General features: G+C 43.8%; 1 protein-coding gene across 2 annotated transcripts in view; it reads right to left on the reverse strand.

The window, feature by feature from the left end:
• GSG1L (GSG1 like) overlaps positions 1–18,923 on the reverse strand; it is a 110,262-nt gene that overhangs the window by 5,132 nt on the left and 86,207 nt on the right. The window contains exon 3 of one of the 2 annotated variants that reach the window (XM_069985391.1): positions 18,274–18,426. The exons of the other annotated variant lie outside the window; for it this stretch is intronic. Within the exon in view, the coding sequence (XP_069841492.1) occupies positions 18,274–18,426 (153 nt within the window). The remainder of the gene's footprint in view (positions 1–18,273; positions 18,427–18,923) is intronic. 2 annotated transcript variants of the gene reach the window in all.

An 18,923-nucleotide genomic window follows, 5' to 3' on the forward strand; every position in this document is an offset into this window, starting at 1 on the left:
GTGCATCTTTTTTCTGTTAATGATTTTTTATTTGCATTTAACTCTGCAAATTTCAGATTTTTCCAAAGCCTAATGAATTCTCCATCACATGTAGCGCACGTAAGATGTGGGGAAGATGTGTGAGTGTCAGTATATAGTGACAATTTGTCCCATAGGACTGTAGGTAAACCTGAGTTGTCTTAACAAAAGGAGCAGATAAATGACAGATTCAACCCCCACATCTATACTCTTTATTGCTGATGGGAGGAATGGAAATTTGTGAGTTTAATGTCCTGCAAATTCCTCTCTCAGTATGAATAATTTCTCCCCCAATAAATGCAAACTTAGTACCTCCAGAACACAGGCACATTACACTGTAAATCTTTGTTTTTTAACCTTATAACTTCTAGCACACTTATGACAATGGCAGCTTTAATAAATGTTTTTTATTGTGTCTTGGCCTTTTGTTTGTCATAAATAAGTTTCAAAAAGCTGCTATCTAATAATCAATAAAGCAAGAGTTGAAGGCAATTTTCAACCTTCAGATTTACAGTCTTGTTGATACCCTGCAGCGATTTTACTAAATATGTTGCTATTCCTCTCTAACTTTATGAGCCTTGTCTTTATATGACCAGACACAGTTGTTTATTTCCTGGGAATAAAACACAAAGCTGCAATGAGGAGGTAAGTGCTACTTATGCAGGCGACAAAATATGGCTGTATCATATTCCAAGGCAATGACTCCAAATTGGTAAGAGAATTGGGGAAAACAATGTGAAAAGCTGAGGAGGTGTACAGATTTAAGCTATGTTCACACAGTGTAATGATTTCGGGAAACGACGGTCATAGTGGTCATTGAAAACAATGGACTAGGTTTCAGAATTCATTGAGTTCTATTGATTTCAATAGAACAATGGCCGTTGTTGTGCACACAGCACATTAACTACAGATGTTGTTTACTGCGGCTGCACAAATTCTCTTTCTACGACTGCAGTTCACAAACGGCCGTAGAAAACAGACTGTTCACACACTATGTGGCCGTCCTTCCTGGTGTAGTGTGAATGAAAGTAAATGGTTAATTTATTTGCAGTATCAGCTGTTGTATTACACTGTGTGAACATAGCCTAAAGCAGTGCTTCTCAATTCCAGTCCTCAGGCCTCACCAACAGGTCATGTTTTAAGGATTTCCCATACAAAGATCACCTGTGATAATACCTGATGCACTGAGTATAATTATATCACCTGTGAAATACTAAGGAAATCCTCAAAACATGACCCGTTGGTGAGGCCTGAGGACTGGAATTGAGAAGCACTGGCCTAAAGGAAAAATCTGACCAAATCTAAAAATCCCAGGCGGGCAGGGGGTCCCATGCCCCCTGCAGTGCAGGGTCACCACTCACTGACCCCGCTGGCCTTCTGCAGCTCTTGGTTTGGTAATGTCATGTCCCAACTTAGAATTGTCTGCTCAGTCAGGTACTTCCCATCAGGACACAGAAAGCCAGGTGAAACTGAAGACCAGAGGCTGACAGAGAGCTGGTAACACCATGCTGGGGGGCATGGGGATGGGTAAGTATAGCCAGGGCCGGGACAAAGAGTAGGCAGGGGTAGGCGATGGCCTAGGGCGCCAAACAGCAGGGGGCGCCATCAGGCCGAACCCGGAAGCAGCACACAGGAGGTGATTACATCAGCCCCCTGCCGGGAGATGCACAGGTCTGTCAAGTCCTCTGCTGCTGCTGCTGTACATAGGAGGGGGGAGGGGTGGCTCCCTGCCGGGACACTGCTCTGGCTGAGCTTCCACAGCCAGGAGGCGTCTGACCTGCTCCAGGACACCAGCATGGGGGACTGTGCAGCATTACTCACATCCCCTGCTGCACATCCTCCAGGCTCTGGGAGCTGCTCAGCTGTCGGGCCAAGGAGGAAGAGGAGGAGGAGGTGAGGAACGGCAGCCTGCAGAGACCACACAGGGGGACCAGGAAGTGTGTGCCCCTGCCTCTCCTGTCAGCTGCTCATCACTGCTGCATCATTATCATCATCAGCAGCAGCAGCAGACTCCTCCATGACAGTCCCAGGATGGTGAGGACAGAAAGTGCAAGCATCCTAGCTGAGAGGTAGCTGTTTTGTGTCTGTGTGTGTACATAAGTGTGTGTGTGTGTATGTATACATGTGAGTGTGTGTGTGTGTGTATGTATACATGTGAGTGTGTGTGTGTGTGTGTGTGTGTGTATGTATTGTGAGACACTGAAGGGGTTAATCCTGGATGGTCGCTATGTTTCACCTGTGTTCAGCTATTACACCTACTAGGACTGAGGGAAGTTCATGTCTCACTATCTGAGACATGGAAAAAACAGGGATGTGATGTGATCTCCAGCAAAGGTAGTTGCTGGGGATGTATTGATAAAGTGTGTTTGGGCCTGGTTTTTAGGAATGGGTGGCAGGCTTGGTAGTGGGGCTGTCCATTCCGCTTCCTCCACTCCAGATATTGTTTGGCATCAGACGCCACAGGTGCTGAGTCTGGATCATCAGCAGCTTCATAAAGTTTTGCAGAGCCATGGACAGAGTGAGGCTGGGTGCAGCTGAGAGTGCTGGAAGGCTGCAGCCTCAGGAGAAGCCATATACCTGACCAAGGTAAATACTGGACTGTATACAATGTTATGTTCGTGCGACTGCAGCTAGTCATAGCGTATAGACAGGGCCGTCTTCTGTTTAGTTAGTGCTGGACAAGCAGAGTTTATTTTGTGTTATGCCTTAAGCCAACGCTGTTTATTTGTTTTCTTGTATTGGAGAATAAACGCAGGCAAAGCCTGTACTTGGACTTCATTCGTTTGAGCCTGTTGACTGCTGTTCACATTGCAATCCTGCACTCTACTGAGCAAATCCTCCCACATATGGTGCTTCGGAGCGGGCACTGAAAAAAAAAAACGCAGTCTTAAAGAGAGACACACTATAAAGACTCATTTTGTGACCTGTGTATGTCCTGGGTGAAAGCTGCAGGTGAACTGCATAAAAAGACTACTGCAATGGAGGACCTGGTCAAACAAATGATCCAAGCCAATCTGCAGCAAAAAGAAACTAATCTCCAACAGCGAGAGGAGACTAAAGCAGGCCATGCAGCAGCAAGCACAGGCTCAGGCTCTGCAGCAGAAGCAGCAGCAGCAAGCACAGGCTCAGGCCATGCAGCAGCAGCAGCAGCAAGCACAGGCCCAGGCTAATGTACAACAGCAGGAGACGAATCGCCTACTGATGGAACAAGTGGCTGCACTGAGAGATGCAGTAACTGCACAGCGGACTGCAACTGCTGAGGGGCAAAACACAAATCTGCAAGGGGCCCGAGGAGTGCAACCGTCCGTGAGGGCCACAGTGCAAGCTGCGCTGCAAAAGATGACTCCTACAGATGACGTAGAAGCATATCTCACCATCTATGAGAGAGTTGCTGCGCGTGAAAGGCTACCCATGGACCAGTGGGCAGATGTCGTGGCACCTTTCCTCACAGGCGAATCACAAAAGGCCTACTATGACCTGAATGAGCTGGACTCTCGGGACTACACCAAGCTAAAGGCAGAGATCCTTGCTCGGCTGGGGGTAACCATGCAGGTGCGTGCAGGCCGAGTGCACGCCTGGAATTTCTCAGAAAGCCTACCCCCACGGTCCCAGATGCATAACCTGATCCACCTAGTGACAAAGTGGCTACAGCCAGAAAAGTGTACTCCAGCACAGGTGGTCGAGAGGGTTGTCCTGGATAAGTTCAACCGTTCCTTGCCGCCTAGGATACAGCGCTGGGTTAGACAAGCCGGCCCTACTGATGCAGACCAGCTGGTGAACTTAGTGGAGAGGTATCGTGCCACAGAGGAGCTGCTACAGACCTCTACCAGCCGGAGCAGTGCCAAGGAGACCAAGTCGGCCAAAGGAACTGGTAAGACTGCTCCATTTACTGCCGGTAGGAGTCGAGTTGTAAAGGGAGGTGGCTCAGAGGGTGAGTCTGCGGTTGGGCCACAACGTGGGTCTCGGGACCAAGGCCGCATACAATGTTGGCGGTGCCATGACTGGGGTCACATAGCCGCTCACTGTCCCCTTACCATCGAGCCCATGGACTGCACCGCCTCCAGACGTGTCTCCCTATATGCACACCCCGTTCTGGCCGCAGAAACTATAACCGAGACTGAGCCACAGATGTGCACCGTGTGCATTGGGGGATATCCCATCCCGGCTCTGCTGGACTCTGGAAGTCTTGTGACACTAGTGCATGGAACTTTGGTCAATTCGGGGGCCTACAGTGGAAGGAAAGTTGGGGTACTATGCATACACGGGGACACTCGGGAATACCCCACTGCTACTATTTGCGTAGACACACCTTGTGGTACAACTACACATGAAGTGGGGGTTGTTAAATCTCTTATACATAAGGTGATACTTGGAAGGGACTTTCCGTTATTTTGGGACCTGTGGAGGGGAAGGCACACATGGTCTGCTGAAAATATTAATGTTGATGGTAATAATGTGTGTCAGGGAGTAACCCCCGAACCATATGACCCAGATACTGAGGTACCAGCTGTAGGGGTGACCCCAAGTGGAGATGAGAGTCTTCCCCTAGCTGTACTGGCTGGTGACACTCAGAATGAGGAGGAAGTTCTGGACATGCCAGAACTAGAGGTATCACGTGACAATTTTGGGACCGCTCAACTTAGTGATCCCACATTGCTAAGGGCCCGGGAAAATGCAAAAAGGATAAATGGTGTATCTCAAGTCCCAGGGGCAAATAAGGAATACCCTTACATGGCTACTAACAATGACCTACTGTACAGAGTAGATAAGGTAAGAGGGGAGGAGCTGGAACAGCTAGTTGTACCCCAACCATATTGCCATGTAGTCTTAGAGCTGGCTCATAAACATGTGCTAGGTGGTCACCTGGGGTGTGAAAAGACCAGAGAACGGGTCTTGCAAAGGTTCTATTGGCCCGGTGTACATGAGGATGTTAAAAGATACTGTGGCTCATGTCCTGTGTGTCAGCTAACTGCCCCCATGTCTCATTTTAGGAGCCCTTTGGTACCCCTACCGATTTATAGAAGTACCTTTTGACAGGATCGCTATTGATCTAGTGGGCCCAGTAGTGAAGTCTGCAATGGGGCATCAGTATATATTGGTTGTGTTAGACTATGCCACACGGTATCTTGAGGCTGTACCCTTGCAAAACACCTCCTCGAAACTTATTGCCAGGGAGCTATTCCATATGTTTTCCCGTACAGGCATACCCAAGGAGATCCTCACGGACCAGGGGACACCATTTTTGTCAAAGATCATGAAGGAGATGTGTAAGCTACTAAAAATTAAGCATCTGCGTACATCAGTGTATCATCCCCAGACTGATGGCCTGGTGGAGAGATTTAACAAAACCTTGAAGGGCATGTTAAAAAGGGTGGTCAGCAAGGATGGGAAGGACTGGGATTGTTTGTTACCTCAGTCTTCCACAGGGTTTTCCCCGTTCGAACTAGTGTATGGCAGGCACCCACGTGGCCTTCTTGACATCGCCAAAGAAACCTGGGAAAATGAACACACCCCCTACAAAAGTGTCATAGAGCACATTACTCTGATGCAGGACAGAATAGCAGTGGTCATGCCCTTAGTAAAGGAACACTTAGAGCAGGCACAAGAGGCACAGAGTCGGGTCTATAACAGGGCAGCTAAAGTCAGGACCTTTAACCCGGGTGACAGAGTGTTGGTATTGGTACCCACTGTAGAAAGTAAGTTTCTGGCTATGTGGCAAGGGCCCTATGAGGTAATTGAGAGAGTGGGGGAGGTCAATTACAAAGTGTACCAGCCTGGCAGGAGAAAGCTTGAGCAGATATACCATGTGAACTTGCTCAAACCCTGGAAAGATAGGGAATCTCTTTCAGCTGTGGGTGTGCTAAATAGGGGTGTTTCAGTAAAGTCTGGGGTGAACACCCCTAGTGAGAAGGAACCCGAGGTGCGTATCTCAGAGACCCTGTCTAAGGTGCAAATGCAGGAAACAAAAGAGTTTGTGCTTAGAAACAGTGATGTGTTTTCGGAAGTCCCTGGGCGTACGTCAGTAATCAAACACGACATTGTAACTGAGCCACAGGTACGGGTCCATTTGAAACCGTACAGAGTACCTGAGGCTCGTAGACAAGCCATATCAGAAGAGGTCCGAAAGATGTTGGACCTTGGGGTTATTGAAGAGTCAAAAAGTGATTGGTCAAGTCCCATTGTCCTGATTCATAAACCAGATGGGACACTGAGGTTCTGTAATGACTTCAGAAAGCTGAATGAGGTCTCAAAGTTTGACTCTTACCCGATGCCACGGGTTGATGAACTGATAGAGAGACTGGGACATGCTAGGTTTTTCTCTACATTAGACTTGACTAAAGGGTATTGGCAGGTACCACTCACTGACAGTGCCAAAGAGAAGACTGCTTTTGTTACCCCTGATGGTCTTTTTCAGTATGTCTGTCTTCCCTTTGGGCTACATGGGGCTCCTGACACTTTCCAAAGATTAATGGATGTTGTCTTGAAACCTCACCGTAGATATGCGTCCGCATATCTAGACGACATCGTTATTTTTAGTGATGATTGGGAAAGTCACTTGGCAAAGGTACAGGCTGTAATTGATTCTCTCAGGGCTGCAGGGTTGACGGCCAACCCTAAAAAGTGTGCGTTGGGTTTGGAGGAGGCACGTTACCTAGGGTACTTTATAGGAAGAGGTGTCATAAAGCGCCAAGTTAATAAAGTAGAGGCAATCCAAACCTGGCCCCAGCCAGTCACTAAGAAGCAGGTGAGAGCTTTTTTAGGTATTGTGGGCTACTACCGCAGATTCATCCCTAACTTTGCCACCATTGCAGCTCCCCTGACAGATCTAACCAAGGGAAGTAGATCCATTATGGTAAAGTGGAGTGAAGAGGCTGAGCGGGCGTTCCAAAAGTTGAAGTCAGTCCTCTGCAGAGAACCAGTCCTAATTACTCCTGACTTCACCAAAATGTTTGTGGTACAGACAGATGCTTCTGATGTGGGTTTAGGGGCTGTCCTGTCCCAAGAGGTTGGGGGTGAGGAGCACCCAGTCACCTATCTTAGTAGGAAGCTTACACCCGCAGAGAGAAATTACAGCATCGTTGAACGTGAGTGTCTGGCGATAAAATGGGCGCTAGAGTCCTTGAGATATTACCTGCTGGGTCGACACTTCAGGTTGGTAACAGACCATTCCCCTCTCACCTGGATGAGCCAGACTAAAGCGAGAAATGCACGGGTAACAAGATGGTTTCTCACACTACAGAACTTTAAGTTTACCGTAGAGCACAGGGCTGGTAAATTACAAGGGAATGCTGATGCATTGTCTAGAACCCACTGTTTGTTGGCTAAAGGTGTTCGCCCCCACAGGTTCGAACAGAAGGGGAGGGTATGTGAGACACTGAAGGGGTTAATCCTGGATGGTCGCTATGTTTTGCCTGTGTTCAGCTATTACACCTACTAGGACTGAGGGAAGTTCATGTCTCACTATCTGAGACATGGAAAAAACAGGGATGTGATGTGATCTCCAGCAAAGGTAGTTGCTGGGGATGTATTGATAAACTGTGTTTGGGCCTGGTTTTTAGGAATGGATGGCAGGCTTGGTAGTGGGGCTGTCCATTCCACTTCTCCACTCCAGATATTGTTTTGGTGTCAGACGCCACAGGTGCTGAGGCTGGATCATCAGCAGCTTCATAAAGTTTTGCAGAGCCATGGACAGAGGGAGGCTGGGTGCAGCTGAGTGTGCTGGAAGGCTGCAGCCTCAGGAGAAACCATATACCTGACCAAGGTAAATACTGGACTGTATACAATGTTATGTTCGTGCGACTGCAGCTAGTCATAGCGTATAGACAGGGCCGTCTTCTGTTTAGTTAGTGCTGGACAAGCAGAGTTTATTTTGTGTTATGCCTAAAGCCAAGGCTGTTTATTTGTTTTATTTTGTTTATTTATTTATATACACACACAAGTGTGTGTGTGTGTGTGTGTGTGTGTGTGTGTGTGTGTGTGTACTGTACATAAATGTATGTGTATACATAAGTGTGTGTATACTGTACATAAATGTGTGTGCCTCCGTGTGTGTGTCTGTATACTGTACATAAATGTGTGTGCCTCTGTGTGTGTATACATAAGTGTGTGTGTATATACATAAGTATGTGCCTGTGTGTGTGTGTGTGTATATATATATATATATATATATATATATATATATATATATATACATGCTGAAATGTGTCTGTGTGTATATCCATAAATATATATACACAAAAATTATATACAACTGGGGGCAGCACACAGGGGATATATATATATAATTGGGGGGGAAGCACACAGGGGGTCTATATACTACTGGAGGCAGCACATGGTGGTTTATATACTACTGGGGCAGCACACAGGGGGTCTATATACAACTGGGGGCAGCAAACGGGGTCTATATACTACTGGGGGCAGCACACAGGGGATATATATATATATATATATATATATATATATAACTGAAGGCAGCACACAGGGGGTCTATATACTACTGGGACAGCACACAGGGGTCTATATACTACTGGAGGCAGCACACAGGGGGTCTATATACTACTGGGGGCAGCACACAGGGGGTCTATATACTACTGGGGGCAGCACACAGGGGGTCTATATACTACTGGAGGCAGCACACAGGGGTCTATATATAACTGGGGCAGCACACAGGGGGTCTATATACTACTGGGGGCAGCACACAAGGGTCTATATACTACTGGGGGAAGCACACAAGGGTCTATATACTACTGGGGGCAGCACACAGGGGATATGTATACAACTGGGAGAGCACACGGGATATGTATATACAAAACTAGGGGAGCACACAGGGGATATATATACAACTGGGGGAGCACACAGGGGATATATATACACACACAAAACTGGTGGAGCCCACAGGGGATATATAAACAACTGGGGGCAGCACACAGGGGCTCTATATACTACTGGGTCAGCACACAGGGGTCTATAACACATTGGGACTGCACAGAGGGACCTTACTAATATACTGGGGCACAGAGCATACCTAATTATTAAGTGGGGGCACAGGTACACCTTAAAATTATGGGGGCACAGAGGGGTGTAACTACTATATAGGACCTAACTACTGTATGTGCTGGAGCCTAAAATGTTTCTCTGGCAGATTCTGGAGAGAGGATTCACAGCCAGGAGAAGACTTCAAGGTGGCCCATGCTGGATGAGAGAAAAAGAAAATGTGAAAGACTCTGATCAGAGAAGACGTCACCTGTGAGTAACTGGATGTAACTGCACTCTGTTATCTGGGTTGTAGTGATGGTGTGGTGGTATTAATCAATGGTATCATTAGTGATATCTTTTGATTTTCAAAAGGCAATATGTAATCACTGTATGGTGGTAAGAATGTTATAAGATAACTACCGAATGTACTGGGGCTCATAATACAGTGTGGGGGCACTTTACACTATCTGTGCCGCGCCAATTCTGATAACAGTGGCTTGGGGGGGCGCCATTTGCCTTCTCTGCCTAGGGCACCAAAACTCCTTGTCCCGGCCCTGAGCATAGCTTCTTTATTATGTTCTCCCTACCCCTAAGCCCACCCGCATTTTTAGATTTGTCCAGAGTTCTAGCAAATTTGCTACTTTATAGTCACCATAGTCCATAGACTATTAAACTTAACTGAGATCTTTTATATTACTGGTAGGTTAAAAAGGGGGCAGGTTGAAATACTGCCCTTTGCAGCAGTTATCATTACTAAGTAATATAAATTAAATAATATGAGAGTTAATTCTGTGGTGGCTGAATGTATTGCCTTCTAAAGTGGATGACAAGCCTAGCGGTCACAGTCACTGTAAGGGTGCATTCACACCTACAGGATCCGCAGCGGATTTTCATGGTGCGAGTTTGCAGCGAAATCAGCTGCGGATCCTGTACTGTGAAGCTCAATGGGTCCCATACACGCAGCGGATCCGCAGCATGAAAATCTGCTGCGGATCCTGTAGTTGTGAACGCACCTTAAAGGGGTATTGCAGATATTTTTTTTTTCTATTTAAAGCAGTACATCTCTTTTCTGTTTTTACCATGAATAGATCGACGCCGCCACGGCAATGCTGGTGCTGTGGTCCTTTTTAAGAACTGTGGCCCGTTCCAGCACACAGTGGCGGTCTATTACTAAGCACCGTCCCGGCCTGAAGTCCCCCATTGGGAGGAAACCCCCTCGCCTTTATGACATGGCTCCATGATTGATTCTTATTGAGCCACCTCATAGAGGGGAAGGGATTTCCTTCCACTGGGGGCGGGCCGGTCCACTTTAACTAAGGGCAAATTTAAATGGGAGAAAATTATATATACTTAACCCCTTTGCTCCTCTGCCATGCCCACTTTTTTCAGTTTTAATCCCCTGCCATGCTGTATTTTCCTGAGTCTCTGTCTCACAGGGACCTTCCTGCTCAGCCAGGGAGGCAGACACTGCAGTGGCCACTGACTGACTATTTTTTTTCTATTTAACTGCACCCTGAGCACATATAAAATATATATATATATATATATATATATATATATATATATATATATAATCTCTTCAAAAGTACCTATCATGTCGCGAAGGATCCGGCAATAAAATCCTGCGGGTGGGCAGTCTGCTTCTGATACGGCTAAGGTACGGAATTCCTGGAAGTCCCATAGACTGCATTATAATGCATTTGCAATGCAGTCTACAGCACTTCCGGGAAATCCGCTCCTGCCCAAACCTGCAGTACTGTGTTGGTCCAAAGGAAGCTACCTATAATAGCATTGCCCCACAAGTAGGTGGCCGATCACCAATAGCATAACAGCCTACCCAAAAGACTATATCACCTTTCTGTGCATGTACTCTATAGTTAGTGCCGAGGGCAGCTTTTTCCCTGAAATTTCTATCCTTATCACTCAATATGGTTCAGACATGATGATGTAGAATGGTTATGTGGCTATGAGTCATTTAAAAGAATAATGTTATATATTGACAGGGATTTTTTTTAGAATATATATATATATATATATATATATATATATATATATATATATATATATATATGCTAATACAGGGGTGGATGTACGTTTTTCAATTAGGAGGTCAGGTTGTTGAACCTTTTATTGTGATCTGGATGTGTGGGCAGTGATAGAGTAGATAATGTTATGTGTGTGATTGACTGATGCCTGACATGTAGTACCCTCAACATTGTACCTCAACATTGTACAGTCTTTCCTTTGAAGACCAGTTTTATTCTCTTATTGATAAATTAGCCCTAATAATACAAGTTGTATATTTAGCATTTTGTGAAAGATCTGATAGAAGACGTAATGACAAAATACCATTGCTATTTGTTTATTGTTTTAAAGTCCTTAGTAATTACCCAGCCATGTCTAATGATGCTTAAAATTGAAAAGGTTTCAGACACCCATAAAATCCCATAAAACTGAAGGATAACAGACCTTACGTCAATGGCCGTCGCCATCCCCTTAGTGTTATGGTTATTATCAGATTTGCAATCTACATGATATCAGTATTTTCAAATAGAGCAAAATATAGACTTAACTTTCCCAATGTAACATTTATTTCATCAGTGCTGCGAATGCTATATGTGATTTAGGCTGCGCTCCCTCCATCATATTTGACTACTCATAATGAAGTTAATGTATTTTCATGCTTTATGAATCTCACAAAGCTTATAATTTAATATGGATGGAATTTTATGCAAATATGTAATCCTCCTAGGATAGTTCCATTTAGTTCTGAGTATATTTGTGTGTTATGCTTATTAATGTCACATTAAATACAGACAGCATAGTAAGCATAAAGAGAATCTCCCGCTAAAATCAAATTATTTCTTATAAATTACCAGATTGTCTTCTTGTGACGTCTTTTATTATTCTAGCCAGAAGTTTTAGTGTTATTTTGGTGTGCTACATGTGTTAAGAGATGCTGGGTGACAGCCACTAATGGCAACCATAACAGTGCCCATGAATGTCTGTACTGCTATGTACTGGATCTTGCCGCACTACTGTAAGTTTATGTGCCATTACTGACCAGTGGAAAGTTGCATGCCAATGTTTGTGTCAGGAATAGACTGACAGTTTTAGTATTAGGCTAGTACTTAGGGCAATACAGCCACAAGGGGCCACAGCCCAATGTGTAAATTGTTAGTGCAAAACAAACAACAACAACAAAAAAAAAAAACAAGATACAGTAACTGCTGCTACAAGTCATTGTGTTAGCTGGGCTCAAGTAATGTATATACTTAGTGTTGTAGCTACAATATAGGAAAACCAGGCAGCTGCTATGGGGCTGGGCTCCCAGGGGGGCAGTTACACTAGTGGAAGATATCACTTCTGCTAACAGCCCATGCAGACACTCAGAGTATCAGAAGTATATAACAGCACAGACCCTCACTGGCTGTGCTGATTACCAGACGTCAGAGGGCCTGAGTGTTCTGCTCCTGCTCTCTGTGTAGATGACCTCTTCTCTATCCCTATACCGTCCTGGCTGGTGTAAGTGAAGACAATTTCGGCAGGTACTGACACACATCCGTGTGCGCCCGCATCCCAATTCACCATTAAGGGGGTACTCCAGGCCGGGGGGTAATGGAAATGAAAGCCGGAGTTCACTCCCCCCCCCCCCCCCCCCCCCCCCGTTCCAGCGCCGGTGCCCGGATCACGCCGCTCGATGCTCTGACCAGGAAGCGGCTGTGGGATGGGAGTACCGGGCGGCGCAATCCGGGCACTGGCGCTGGAACGGGGGAGGTACAGTAAGTGACCTCCGACTTCAATTTCCACCCCCTCCCCAGCGATCCTCAAAAATACCTCCCGGCCCGGAGTACCCCTTTAAACACAATGGCGAGTGCTTTCCATTGTGTGCACTGTCAGGGTTGTGCGGCTGCTATTCAATGAATAGCAGTGGCACAAAACTGACATAACAGTTTTTTGTGTGGCCACTAGTGGTTGTTTTTTTTTTTTTTTGCTATAGGGCTCCATGAATCCCAGCTGCAATCCTGTATATACTAAGAAGGTTGATGATGGTTGTCCAGGTTGCTCTACCCTATAAACCAGTGCTTCTGAACTCCAGTGCTCAGGCCTCACCAACAGGTCATATTTTGAGGATTTCCTTAGTATGTCACAGGTGATATAATTATAGTCAGTGCATCAGGTATCATCACAGGTGATCTTTGTATGGGAAATCCTCAAATAATGACCTGTTGGTGAGGCCTGAGGACTGGAATTGAGAAGCACTGCTATAAACTATGCAAGCCCTGTAATTTGGCTTCCATTAGTACTGTGTTTCCCCAAAAATAGGTCAGGGTCTTATATTATTTTTTTTTTCTCCCTCTGAAAAAAAAGGGGTAGGGCTTATTTTTGGAAAAACAAACTAATTATTAAAGTAACTACTTAACTAAAGTGAATGAGGAAAAGTAAAAGACTTTTATTAATCTCTAATTTTACCATGTATCTTCTCCCCAGTGACACTTTTAAATGCACACTTTTTTTTGTATGGCATGTAGTGTTATGTAGACACCAGAAATTCACGGATTGCACTTTGCTGTGATATAATCAGCCCTTACCTCTTGTGTCCAGATTTATAGGATTTCAACATACTGTATGTGCCACATACATTGCACATAATGTACAGAAGTGTCTACTCTTACTTTTCCTTAAATTTAGTTGGGGAATCCAAAATTAAAGTCCAGCGAATTTTTCTTATTAAAGTATTATATTGCCCCACAAAGTTACACAAATCCCCAATATACGCTTATTACGGGAAATGCTTATAAAGGGCTTTTTTCCCTGCACTTACTACTGCATTAAGGCTTCACCTCCTGGATAAAATGGTGATGTCACGACCCGACTCCCAGAGCTGTGCGGGTTGTGGCCACTGGAGAGGATGATGGCAGAGGGATGCTCAGTGTCCCTCAGTGTCCCCCTGCCATCATCCTCTCCAGCAGCCACAGCCCACACAGCTCTGGGAGTCGGGTCGTGACATCACCATTTTATCCAGGAAGTGACATCACCATTTTATCCAGGAAGTGAAGCCTTGATGCAGTAGTAAGTGCAGGGAAAAAGCCCTTTATGTGCATTTCCCGTAATAAGTGTATATTGGTGATTTATATAGCTTTTGGGGGGGGGGGGGGGCAATACAATACTTTAATAAACATTTTTGCCGGACTTCTACTTTAATGATACATATTTGCAGTTTCCCCCCACAGGTGTTTTCTATGCACCGATGAAGCATCACGTGGGTAATCACTGTTTTCTCTGTATATTGCTCCCTTATGTTTAACACAAAAGTGTGCAATATGTCTGATATTCCTGGAGGTGTCAGTAATATGAAAAATGATTTAGCTTTGCTAGATACGTGTCCCAAACAATGGAGACGGCAGTTCAATGTTTCCAAATATAAAATAATGCACTTGGGAGGAGGAATCCTCTATCCGAGTATCACATCGGCAGTTCTGTGTTGGAAAAGACTTCAGAGGAGAAAGATTTGGGAGTTGTGATTTCTGACAGCCTTAAAAGTCACTAGTGCAACCAGGCAGTGGGGAAAGCAAATTGTATGCTGGGGTGTAAAGCTAGAGGTATAACCAGTAGGAAGAGAGAGATTTTGATCCCGCTGTATAGAGCTTTGGTGAGGCCACATCTGGAATACTGTGTCCAGTTCTGGAGACCTCACCTAAAAAAAGGACATTGATAAAATAGAACAGGTCCAAAGATGGGCTACAAAAATGGTGGAGGGTGTTAGGCATAAAACAAAACTTAAGGATTTAAATCTGTATAGTCTGGAGGAAAGAAAAGAAAGGGGGAAATGACTGAAACCTTTAAGTATGTTAAAGGACTAAATAAGTTTCGGGAGGGAAGTATTTTTAGAAAAAACAGAACTCAAGAACAAGAACATACAGTGAGTTGGGGGAAAGATCAGAAGCAACAGAAGAAAATATTACTTTACTGAAAGAGAAGTAGATACCTGGAACAAACTTCCATTAGATGTGGTTGGCAAATCTACAATAACAAAATGTAAACCTGCCTGATACACATATATCGATCCTAAGATAATAAGAAGGGAAATACTAAAAGGGCAGACTAGATGGACCCAGTGGTCTTATTTTACCCACAATCTTCTATGTTTCTATGTAACATTTTATGTCTCTGAAATACCCCTTTAAGCAAATTAATTAGGTAATTGCCAGGGTTGCCAGCCAAATATTTTCTTTTTTTTTCCTAGACAACTTTATTAAAACTTTAGTAAAATTTGAATTTAAGATTGAATCATGAAGATAATAAGTAGGCTATAAAATCATAATGATTGCAGTTACACTAATTTGCACAATTTCCCTCAGCTTCAGAAAATCACACGTACATCTATATTATTCATAACAGGCACTTGCATAGTCTCCTATTTTTACAGATTTTTTTTTACAGGCGGTCCTGGAATTTACAGACACCCTGACCCTACACAAGGCTACAATCAATAACAATTTTGCCTATCTGACAGTGTCACTAAGCTGCCGAAGACTTGTGTGTAATGTGTGGGATAGCATGGAGTAGAGGGGCCTATTTTCTCATCTTATGGTTAGTCACATCATTATGAGTGTCAGAGTGCCATTGCCAGCCCCAATAGGCATCCTTGGTACTAGATAAAGGTGTCATCTTCCTATTCGAAGTGATCTCTGACAGGTTGATGCAAAGCGTTTCTTTTGCTAACATACGAGAGTGTATATACCACCGCATGAAGGCACTTTACGGACTTTTCTCACTTATAGCTGCAATTTATCTTGTGTAGAACTATAGAAGATTGATGGCAGAAAAGACCACCTAGTCCATCTAGTCTCCAACTGTATAATTTCCTTTTTAATATTCCTTTTGGACATTTTTTATCCCAGACTTTTTTTTTCTATTCAATTACTTTGGATTTTTAAAAGAACCTACTACTCCACTAGTAAGATTATATTTTCTAACATTGTCTATGGTTTCCCCAACTCATTTTAGATTTTGGACCCTTGTTGTTGTGTCTAATTGAAAACACTTCCCTCTGAACCTTATTACCCCTCTAAATATTTAAAGATTTCTATAATTTCCCATCTATTCCTACTTTCAATAGGTAAGACTTGCTGTATTAGAGGTGGTCCATCTGCTGGGACCCCCACTGATCACTAAAGTGTGGGTCCTATCAACCTTGTATCTACATTGCTGTGTCTATGGGGAAGAACACTGTTGTTAGCTTTTTCTGTCAGTCCAAAAGATGTATCTCTTGGATGGGTCATAATTTGGTATCAGCAGAATACCCCTTTCAAACTCAGCTGGTACATTGAGATTCACCTTTTTTGCCTGTTTTCAGACCCTTTCTCTTTTATTAATGTCTTTTTGTAGCTTTATTTCAAATATGGCCCGCTAGCATTGTATGCAGTGGGTGTCACAAGCTCATTCTTAAGCCCCTATTCCACGGGGCGAGGCAGAGGAGCAAACGAGTGCTGTCAGTGCTCATTTGCTCCTCGTCCCCCGCTCGCTGCCACAGAAATGTGTTTCAAAATTATGTTGGAAAAGCGGACACTGAATTGTGGGTATATTCAAACTTTTACTATGAAATCAGTATAAGATAAGCAGAAGGGGCACTTAGAGGAACATTTTAATACCCAAAACCCTGACACAACTGGAGTATGGCATCCACACAATTTAATGGGAAACTGTCATTGTGTTTACTGCTTGTGAAATTAAAAGTTAATGAGTAACAGCATATGCACCTATCTGCGGGCCTGCCCGCCCCCACCATCCTGCTAGTTACAGCTGTTTCAAGATTCCCCCCATTAGCTTGAAAGCTAATGGAGGAAACTGTCAATCAATAGTGGGAGGGGTGATGTGTAAGGATCGGTGTGGTATATGCTGCTTACAGTAGTTAACAAAAGTAAAAGTTGGTGACAAACATTCATTAAAGTTCAATAATAGAATTATTTCTACCTTCAGCCTTCACTGGAGACAGCTCTCACATATGGATTTTTATGACTCTTATTGCATTCAGTGGAAACTGTCAACTTATATGGATAAAATAAAGAGAAATTGGATGTGCTCTGTCTTTTCTCTACTAGACTACTAAAATAATGCTGCAAGCTACTTTATTAGGAATATTTGGTATTAACCCCCTGACTTCCCATAGCACTCCAGGGTTGTAAGGATTTGCCCTTCAACCATATTTCTATACCTTTAACAATATTACCAAAATTACCATCAGTGAACCCTAAAATCCTTAAAGGGGTAGTCCACCCAAAAATTTTTTCTTTCAAATCAACTGGTGCCATAAAGTGCCAGAGATTTGTAATTCACTTCTATTAAAAAATCTTAAGTCTTCCAGTACTTATTAGCTGCTGTATGTCCAGCAGGAAGTGGTGTTTTCTTTCCTGTCTGACCCAGTGCTCTCTGTTGCCTCCTCTGTCCATGTCAGGAACTGTCCAAAGCAGGAGCAAATCCCCATAGAAAACCCCTCCTGCTCTCCAGACTGGAAATAATACAACTTCCTGTTGGGCATACAGCAGCTAATAAGTACTGGAAGGCTTGAGATTTTTTAATAGAAGTAAATTACAAATCTCTGTCACTTCATGGCAGCAGTTGATTTGAAAGAAAAATTTTTTGGGTGGACTACCCCTTTAAGGGGTATCCCAGAGAGAAAAAAAAAATGTTTTCAGACTAACTGGTACCAGAAATTTATACAGATTTATAAATTACTTCTATTTAAATAAATTCAAGCCTTCCAATACTTATCAGCTGCATGCCTTTCTATACTGACAGTGCTCTCTGCTGCCACCTTTGCCTCTGTCAGGAACTGTCCATAACTGGGGATGACTCCAGCACACCTCTCCTGCTGTGTACAGTTTCTGACAAGAACGGAGGTGGCAGCAGAGAGCACTGTGTCAGATTGGAAAGAATGCATCACTTCCTATACAGCATGCAGCAGCTGATAAGTACTGGAAGACTTGAGATTTTTTTTTTTTATAGAAATAATTAACAAATCTATTTAGGGTACTCTAGGGTACTTTACAATTATTTTTTAAAATATATAACCCAATGACCTATTGATTAAATAGTTGGTGGTTTATAAAGGAGACAACATGGCATCAGCTGGGAGCCCCTCTTCTGGCTGCAGTTAGTTTATATGCATGTGTGCAGCTACATAGGTGAATGTGGACGTAGAAAGCTCACACAAAAGTTTATTTTAAGCATGTGGCATTTTCTCTTCACTTGTTTTCAAAAAGAGTTTCATGTTACCTGACAACACAGTGAAGACAGCAGAAAAAGCATTCAACTTCAGACCATCCACAACGTTATTTGACTGAAAGAATTCTAGGCACATAAGGCTGAATCCAACGACTAACAGTAAAATGAACAGCACTTCAGACACCACGGACAGCCAAAGCACACCTGAAACACATAACCGCAACAAAGAAGATGAGGAGATTAACGTTACATTTGCAGAAATTAGGTAAATACCATTCTTTATAAGAGATTCAGACCTACAAATTTCCCAAATTTTCTCTAGTATATCCCTATCTCATCTAATCTGGTTATAGTTGTAGAATTTGTCAAGTTAAATATTTTTGTTACTGTAATTCATTTGGCAAGCTTGTCTCCTTCTGAAATGCTGCACTTTCCTTCCCATTGTTGACAGGTCGTTGTCTAGGTTACCAACCACCACTCTACTCTAAAAGGCTGGCATGCAGGTACTAGCTTATTACCACATAGTTGTGTATGTACTACCACGATTTATACAAAAAAACAGAAAATCGCTACAACCATATACATGCCTGTAATGCAGGTCTGAACCTTCTCCTAGATGCAAGCGTGGTATAGGAGGCGTCGCTAGTGCCCTGGAACTCACAGGGCTGGTCAAAATGCAATGTCCAGAAAGTATTCCAGCG

Source organism: Dendropsophus ebraccatus, chromosome 9 (assembly GCF_027789765.1).
Source record: "Dendropsophus ebraccatus isolate aDenEbr1 chromosome 9, aDenEbr1.pat, whole genome shotgun sequence".
Classification (NCBI taxonomy): Eukaryota; Metazoa; Chordata; class Amphibia; order Anura; family Hylidae; genus Dendropsophus; species Dendropsophus ebraccatus.